The sequence below is a fragment of the Pteropus alecto genome, unplaced genomic scaffold, assembly GCF_000325575.1.
Source record: "Pteropus alecto unplaced genomic scaffold, ASM32557v1 scaffold205, whole genome shotgun sequence".
Classification (NCBI taxonomy): Eukaryota; Metazoa; Chordata; class Mammalia; order Chiroptera; family Pteropodidae; genus Pteropus; species Pteropus alecto.
Genome location: NW_006436672.1, coordinates 397844 through 406201, shown reverse-complemented (window position 1 = coordinate 406201; position 8358 = coordinate 397844). Strand labels below are relative to the sequence as shown.

Below are 8358 nucleotides of genomic sequence, written 5' to 3'. Positions count from 1 at the left end.
GAGGACCAAGTGCAGGGAAGTGGGGGTGAGGTGGGGGTGGGGGTGGGGTGGAGTAGGGGCGGCCGGCCATGGAGCGGGCAGCATGGGGCTTGAGCTTGCTTTGTACCAGGAGCTCTGTGACCCAGGCTTCAGTCTTGAACCTCTCTGAGAATATTTCTTCATGTATGTGATGGGGGGAAACATCTTCTGTCGGACAACTGTGTGGGTTTAATGCAATTAACTGAATTAAATTCACCGAAAAGTACTGAGCATGGGCCTGACCCTAGAACATGCTTGGTACGTGGCAACTCTCCGTCTTGACAATTTTCCTTTCCAGCTTTGCTCATCTTAAAGCCCGGCGGTGCAGAGCCATGCTTGTTTCCTCAACTGGTCTCCTTCCTCTGAGCGTCCCAGTCAGCTGGTGTGTGTCTTAAACATGCGTCCAGGAACCCCTCTTGGGCGATCGTTTCCAGCTAGGAGAGTGGGGAGAGCCTTTTTTGTCTCCATTGTCTACCCAGATCTCCGCTGCAGCTAGTCACCCCTCCTTCCAGGTCCATGCCCCATGCATTTCCCTTCCTTGTGCTGGGGGTATCTGGTCCACCCCCTAGGAGGCTGCAGTCTGGTGCCTCCCAAGCTCAACACAAAGGCAGCATCATCCCCTTGGGTCTGAAAGCTTTCCATCCAGAGCCCAGCCCCCGGGAACTCGCCTTTGAGTTCTGAACAGAACCTCCATCCCACACACTTCGACTCAAATCTGGAAGCATAAAAGGACGTTATGTAAACTGCGATTAATGCAGAGCCCTCTACAAATCAGTTCTTAAGAGTTTCCCTGCTCTTAGGCCAATCTGCTCCCAGTGAGTGGCTTTAATCTGGCTTTAAAAATTGCTTCTGATAGCTAATCAAAGCGATTGCTGGTGCTCAGCTTATGCTGAATAAACCAAAGGCTGGATTCCTGTTTTGGGGGGAGAGCGTGCCTCACACTCAGTTCGACGTTTGTTCTCGATTGCTCTGTGATAAGACCCACAAGGTTTTAAGGTGACCCAAATCAAGATGAATTTATCATCTTGTCCCCAGATGACAATGACTTCAGTCAGCCTGAAGCAAAGACATACACTCCCCTTAAACTAGCAACTCCTGCTAGAGGTGGGGACAAGGAAGCGGCTTTGTTTGTTTGAGCGTGAAGGGGGCAGTGTTCTGTGCTCCTAGAGCAAGCCGACCTAAATAGGAGTGCTTCGCTTCAGAATTACACACCAGTAATCTCGTTAACTACTAAAGGGTTTGACCGCTAGTTATGGGTGGGACACAATTAAATGTCAAGTGTTCGTTTAAAGGGAAATGGCCAGATGTGGAGTACAGAGTTGCTGGTTCTGAAACAATCTATTGAGCCAACATCCTTGCAGCTTTTGATCCCTCCTGAGCTTTGTGCTTTCCAGAAGGCCAGGCCCAGCCCCTTACTGCACCCAAGTGGTCCCCACATGCCAGCCAGTGCTGGGTCAGGGCCCAGGGCCCTCCGTGGGCACTTCTGCCTTTGTGACCACTTAGGAATTAGAGGGATTCATGTAACTTACCCTCTTATCTTCTCTTCTTTGCCCTTGGTAGCTGCACTTTTAGGTCAGAAAATGATAATCTGGCTGAGACAGTAGCCAGCTCTCTCTTGGGTCCGTCTTAAATCTTTTCGGCGCCTCGGGCATGCCATTCTCATGTCGTATATTCAGGAACAGGCACTGAATGAGGATGGCTGACTGGTGTGGTGATGGTGCGTACACACCTCCTTCAAGGATGTCGCGTGATGTCACATGCACGTCATAGGTGAGGGGCTTCGTGGGAGGCTGGAATGAAAGAGCCCCTTGCCCTCTGTCTCTGACTGTTCTGGCTGCTATCACGAAAACACCACTGGGGCTTAAACAACACATATTTCTCACAGTTCTAGAGGCTGGTGGGTCAACATGAAGGCACCAGCAGGCTCCATGTCTGGTGAGAGCCAGCTCCCTGGTTCATAGATGCCCATCTTCTCCTGTGTCCTCACATGGTAGAAGGGAGGAGGGTCTCTCTGGGGTCCCTTTTATAAGGACACTAATCCCATTCCTGAGGGCTCCACCCTCATGAGCAAATCATCTTTCAAAGGCCCCACCTCCTAAAACCATTGCTTTGGGGATTAGGGCTCAGCCTATGAATTTGAGGACACAAACATTCAGCATCTCTCTTCCGAAGTTTTTGTTCTTGGGGGCAGCATAGAGTGAATAAGAAGACCGTGGCCCATCAGGTCCAAGCTTAACCTCTCTGTTCTCCACATTCTCATCTGTAAAATGGCAGCGTACTCCCCAACAGCAAATTTAAATGAGGCAACACACAGAGCCTTGATGTCCAATGAATTGCATCCATTGTTAATTAACCAGCTTTGCATTTTGGAAATTTGAAACGTCAAAAACGTTGAAAAGATAGTGCAATAATCATCCTTCTACCCATTATATTGGTCTGCCTGGCTGCCGTGAGAGAATGCCGTAGCCTGGGTGGCTTCAGCAATGGAAACTTATTTTCCCACAGTTCCAGAGGCTGGAATTCCAAGCTCAGGGTACAGCAGGGCTGGTTTCTGGTGAGACCTTCCTTCTCGGCTTGTCGACAGCACCTTCCTGCTGTGTCCTTTCACGGTAAAGGGCATTTTGTGTCTCTTCCTCTTATAGGCGCACTTGACCTATGGAACTAGGACTCTCTATGCCTCGTTTAATCTTAATTACCTCCTTAAAGGCCCTGTCTCCAGATACAGTCACATTGGGTGTTAGGGGAGTGGGGGGGACACAGTTCAGTCCATAACATATATTTCTACATTTTAACAGGTATGTACTTCACCTTCCCCCTGTATGCATCCCTCCTATATGGATGTATATGCATTGCCTTGCATGGAAAGCTATAATCTTGGTACCGAACATGTAGGGATTTTTTTCCACTGGTCACATCCCAAACACACAGGTCTGTGTATGTGTGAATGTGCACGCACGTAGCAAACGGTCAGAAGAGGATCCCACACAGTTTCCTTTGCTGTTTTCCTCTCTACGGTAACTTTAAAGAAAATGGTCAAAACCCTTAAAAAAACAATACTTCTGTTACCTTTCTACATTTTCAAAATTTTGTATTGGAAATGGATTATTTTTAAATTTTAAAAATGCACTTAATTAAAATTATATAGAATTGAGAAATACGGTCCACACAGAGTATGCGATAAGCTATTTTGCAATAACTGGATAGTTGTTATCTGTAGCGGGTCCATAATTCTGAGCCCAGTACCCTCACATTTCCTGGACGCTTCCGAGTTTTTCTTCCCATGTTGTCCAGCTAAAGTGTATTCAAGACAAATATGGGTATAATTCAGCTCCCGAGAGGTGTATATAGGTTGCATGCAGAAATTCCACAGCCAAATAGAATTGACTTTGGGTTATGCCTCTCACGGTACCACCTGTTGAATGTGAAGAATCAAGTTAACTATTATCAATAATCCCTCTTTATTTCAAAGCACAAACGTCAAAGGATCACTTGTGCCTTTTCCCAAACATCTAAGGAGTGTTTGGGACCTCCTTGTAAACTACACAGAACTGGTTCAAACCCTCTATAATTATATTAAACTTATTTTAAAACTTTCTGAGTTTCTTGTGTTTTATACCATTGTGAGTTAGTTTCCATATTTCCCTATTCAGTACTGACCAGCATGAATGTTTAAGATTCCCTGCCTTGATTTTTTTGGAGAAAGTGATGTGTAATGTTATAGGATGGGCCTGGACTGGGTGAGGGGTCTTTTCATGGGGGAAATGAGCTGCATGGGGATGGTGTGTTTAGTGGCCTTTGTCGGGGAGGGTTGGGGTGATTCTGCCTGTGATGTGGCTCTGTCCTTGGTGTCCATGAGAACTGATGACGCATTCGATGTTCTCATTGTTGGCAGCGTCGGGCACGACGGCTCCTGCTCCACTTCTGACGCCGCCGCCAGCTCGGATCCATGCATCGTGTCCCCAGAGGTGACTGAGCCAAGGAAGCACCCACATAAAGCCGGGGGCCCAGAAGCCTCTCCACTGTCTAGCCCACCAGTGCCCTGGGAAGAGTGCCCTTCAGCCTCCCTGCCCTTTGCTGAGGGCCCCCCGGAAGCTTGCTCAGCAAGCCCAGCAGCAGCACCTGAAACCTGGCCCCTTGTTCAGCCCCCTACTCAGCATCCCAGGAGGAAACTTTCTCCAGAAACCCCGGGGGACACCCTGACAGCGTTGGCGCCTCAGGGGGACAGTGCGGTTGCCATGGTCCCCAGTGCCAGAAGAGAGGAAGACCCGAAGGAAGAGGGACAGAAGTCTGCTTCCTCCAGTCCCACTGACCAGTCGCCAGGAGCTTCTCCAGCACCTCCCAGAGAGCTGATGAAGGGACAGCTGTGTGGGGTGGATGGCCCGCCTGTTGGTTTCACGTCCCAGGAGAAGGAGGCTGCAGATGGCCTCCCCCCGCCAGAGTCTGGACAGGAAGCGGCTTCTGTACAAGTGACCCCTAGGAGCCCTCCTGCAGCCCAGTCAGGCAAGGAGCATTCGGCTGGCCTAGAGGAGTGCCCCCCAAAGCCAGAGACCCTGACCCCACAAGATACAGCCCCTGGAGCCTCAGACAGAGGAAGTTGCCCCGTAGAAATGCCAATTCAGCATTTGGCCCCTGACTCAGAATTCCTTGGGGCCTGCTGTACCACTGGGAGCAATTCAGGGGCTACCCACAAAGCTGAGGCAATTGCCGCTTCCTGGGAAAGCTGCCAAGAGCAAATGGGGGCTCAGCTGCCACATGCAGAGCTGCCCCGGGATCCCCCACCTCCTGCCCTGGTGCTGGGAGGCAGGGGCTTTTGGACGGAGACCCTGGACACCAGCGATGCTCAGTGTCACTCGCAGACAGGGACGCGAGGAACCGAGCACAGTAAAGCTGTCTGCAAGGCAGGAGGCAGCCAACCTGCAGGCGCTTCGCTTGCGAGCGCTGGGGAGCCGCGTCCAGATTCCAGCCCCTCTTCACGGCCAGTTGCTCAGGCCTCAGTTGCTGCAGAAGAACCCAGCGGGCTGACCAGAGAGTTGGTTTCCGGGGCTGAGATGCCCGTTCTTAAAGATCCGGCCACAGAGCTGGCAGATGCAGGGCTGGTGGGACAGGAGAGGCGTGCATCTGATATCGGAGGCGAGGGACAGGGCGCCGAAGGGAGCCCCAGAGAGAGTTCTGCCTGTTTGCCCCAGGAGGAGAGGGGAGAGCTCTGGCACAGGGAGCAAAGCCATGAAGTCCAACAAGGGGGGCTGCCTCCTCCTCCCAGTGCATCAGATGAAAGTGCCGGAAGGTCGCCAGGGCCCAAGGACGAAGCGAAGGCCCCTGGCAGTCCAGCTGTGGCCAAGGAGGAAAGCAGAATCCCTGGGGCTGACCCTGCACGACAGGAAGAAGCCCCAGAGCCACTTGATGGTGCAGATATGGGGGACCCATGGGGAGAGCAACACCAGGCCTTCAGCTGTAAGCCCAACCCAGAGATGCCGAAAGACGAGGTGTCAGAGGTAACCAATGACAGCGATGTGGGGAGCAAAGTCCTTCCAAGCACGGCCTCAGCACAGCTTCTCAGAGCCGGGACTCCCGGGCAGACCGACAGGCCTGGGCCTCCGTCAGAAGCTGCAGCTCGCAGCTCAGTGGCCTGCGGGATGCTGGGAGACCGCGAGGTCCACGCGTCAGGCTCACTGCATCAGCTCCGTGAGCGGGATCCTGTCCTGACCCCTGGGCCAGATGGAGCTGGTGAACTCACTGTTCCTGAAGGAGCTGTCTGGGAGGGGCTAGGACCTCCGTCCACATGTCTCGACGCCGTTCAGGACGTGGGGGGACTGGAAAGAATGGCCTCCCTTCCTGCTTTAGAATCTGAGAAATCAGACTTCCTGTCAACTCCTGCCGCAGAGGCTGTCCCCAAAGCCCAGGAGGTGGAGAGCATGTCTGAAATAAAGACGAGGAGCCACCTGTCTGGGGAGAGGTCCAGCAGCTGTGATGGGGAGGACTTGCTTACATCCTCCCACCCCCGTGGGCTGGGGCGTGATGCAGCTGGACAGGAAGTCCAAGCCGAGGGGCCACATCCCCCTGAGGGGGAGAGCTTGGCAGTGGACTGTGGGCTCACGACACTCAGCCCAGAGCAAGATCAGCAGGGGAACCTGTCCTGCCCAGGGGACAGCCGGATACGAGTAGCTGCCCCGGAGGGGCCCTCGATATCTTCCGAGGACCATCTCGAGCCTTCCCAGTTGGACCCAGAGGCATCGGTCCTTGATACGCTCAGGGAGAAGTCCCAACCACGTGAGAACGAGGAAGAGGCCGCTCCAGGTGTTAAGACCCCAGGTACGGATCCTCCCCAAATCCACATCCCCGTGGAACCTCGAGAGGACGCGTGCTTGCCCGCTCGTGGAGATGAGGAGCAGGCTTCAGGATCAGAACTTCAGAGTGAGTGCCGCAAAGGCGGTCTGTCTGATGCTCCAAGTTCAGCTCCCAAGGTCACAGCTCCGGAGAGTCCTGTGACAGAGCAGTCGGAGTTGTCAGCACCAGTAAGACGGGAGTCGCCTGCACTAGAAGAGAAGGGGCGGAAGGGAGCATGCACTGGCAGTCAGCTCTCCGCGCTCTCGCCTCCTGCCGCAGACACCTTACAAGACTCAGGCAGAAAGGAGGGCGGCTGTGCCGGGCGGGGGCTGAACAAGCCCGGACAGGAGCCGGTCGCTGTGCTGAAAGCCGGCAGCCAGCGTGAAGAAGCATGTCTTGGGGAAGCAGGTGTCTCTGAAGCAGCTGACGCCTGGCCCCCACTCCAGGGCTTGGGTAAGACAAAAAAGGCAAGTGGGAACACAGCGGTGGCCCCACCTTGTCAGCCTGACTCAGTAGCTCTCCTGGATGCAGCTCGCTGCCTGCCAGCCCCAGCGCCTGCCAGCCCCAGCGTCACACCCACTCAGGATGCTCCGGAGAGAAAGGCGTGTGAGGAAACCCAGGAAGGCGAGCAGCAACGCGTGCCGGCCCCGCAGAAGGAAATGGAGCGCCCGGCCGCCTCGGATGTAGAGGCCCAGAAGCTTCTTGGAAGTTTCCCATCAGCCAAGAAGCAGGAAGAGGAAGGTGTGGCTGCTGACATTGGTGGGGACGCTGATGAAGGCAACCTGGGGATGCAGCGGGCTCCGGAGGAGCCAGGAGAAGCTGCCTTGAGTGGCGGCTTCCTTCAGGCTGATCAGTGCCCCTCCCCTGAGGAGCCAGCTCCTGCCTCTGCCCCGGGTGAGCCTGGCCAAGCTGACCAGCCTTCGGCCAGCTGCCAGGATGCCTTGCCGCAGGCAGGAGAGCTGGGTGGGATTCCCAGGGGCACAGCTGATATTTCCGCAGCCCAGGTTGTCCCTGACCCAAAGAGGCTCCTGCCGTCTGGGCCCCCAGAAGAGGCTGCTTCTGACACGCCTTATCTGCATATCGATGGTGCTGCCAGGAGAGGGGCAGAAGACCGTGGGGTGAAGGCGGTTTCCTCTCAAGGCCCCAGGGCACCTGCTGAAAGCACTTGCTCCACGGGGGAGCCCCTGCTTGCCTCGGAAGATGCCGGCTCCGGGAAGCTGTCTGCCGGCGGCCCCCTGGAGCCAGGAGCCGCAGCTGGGGACGTCTCTGCGGTGCGAGCCAGCAGCGAAACCCCCAAAGCTGGGATCTTTGAGGGACTCGTGGACTCCGTGCCCTACCTGGACAGGACGCCGCTTCTGGCCAATGGTAAGCAGACAACAGGGGAGCAGAAGGTGGCAAGAGTGGCCGGGGCAGATGCCCAGGCCTGTGAGATCACCGTGTGCCCGGCCGGTGAGGAGGGCACGGCGGGCGAGGCAGCCCAGGAGGTGGAAAGCAGCAAGCAGAGGATGGCGGGTCCTCCCCAGGACCTGAGGGAGGGCGCATCGCGCAGTGCAGACGCCAGCACCCGGCCGGCCAGCGTGCTCGCCGGGCTCCCTGACTTCAGGGAGCACATCACCAAGATCTTCGAGAAGTCTGTGCTCGGAGTGCTCACTGCCGACCGGCCCCAGCGTGCACCGGGAGAAAAGGCAGGAGCGGGCAGGAGTGTGGCGGGCAAGGCCCCCACGGTGCTGTCAAGCCCAGAGAAGCTTCCAGATGGGACTCAAGGAGTGGCTGCAGCCCCGCTCGCTGCCCCTCCTGCTGGACTCTGCGTGGACTCCAAGGAGAAGAACCGAGAGTTGGCTGGAGAGGCTGAGATTTCCCATCTGGTTCCCCGGGATCCAGCTCCAGAGACGCTGCCGCGGCTGGTGGGGCCGGTCGTAGAGCAGAACCTGCCAGGTGCCAGCGTGGGGAAGGAGATGACTGGTGTCCCGCAGATGCTGAAGGAAAGTGAGAAGCCAGAGGAGATGGGAGAAGCTG

General features: G+C 55.5%; 1 protein-coding gene across 6 annotated transcripts in view; it reads left to right on the top strand.

The window, feature by feature from the left end:
- TACC2 (transforming acidic coiled-coil containing protein 2) overlaps positions 1 to 8358 on the top strand; it is a 172206-nt gene that overhangs the window by 32710 nt on the left and 131138 nt on the right. For all 6 annotated transcript variants that reach the window (XM_025047958.1, XM_025047960.1, XM_025047957.1 and 3 more), the window contains exon 4: positions 3911 to 8358. This exon is cut by the window's right edge and continues 817 nt beyond it. In XM_025047958.1, coding sequence (XP_024903726.1) covers positions 3911 to 8358 — 4448 coding nt within the window. The remainder of the gene's footprint in view (positions 1 to 3910) is intronic.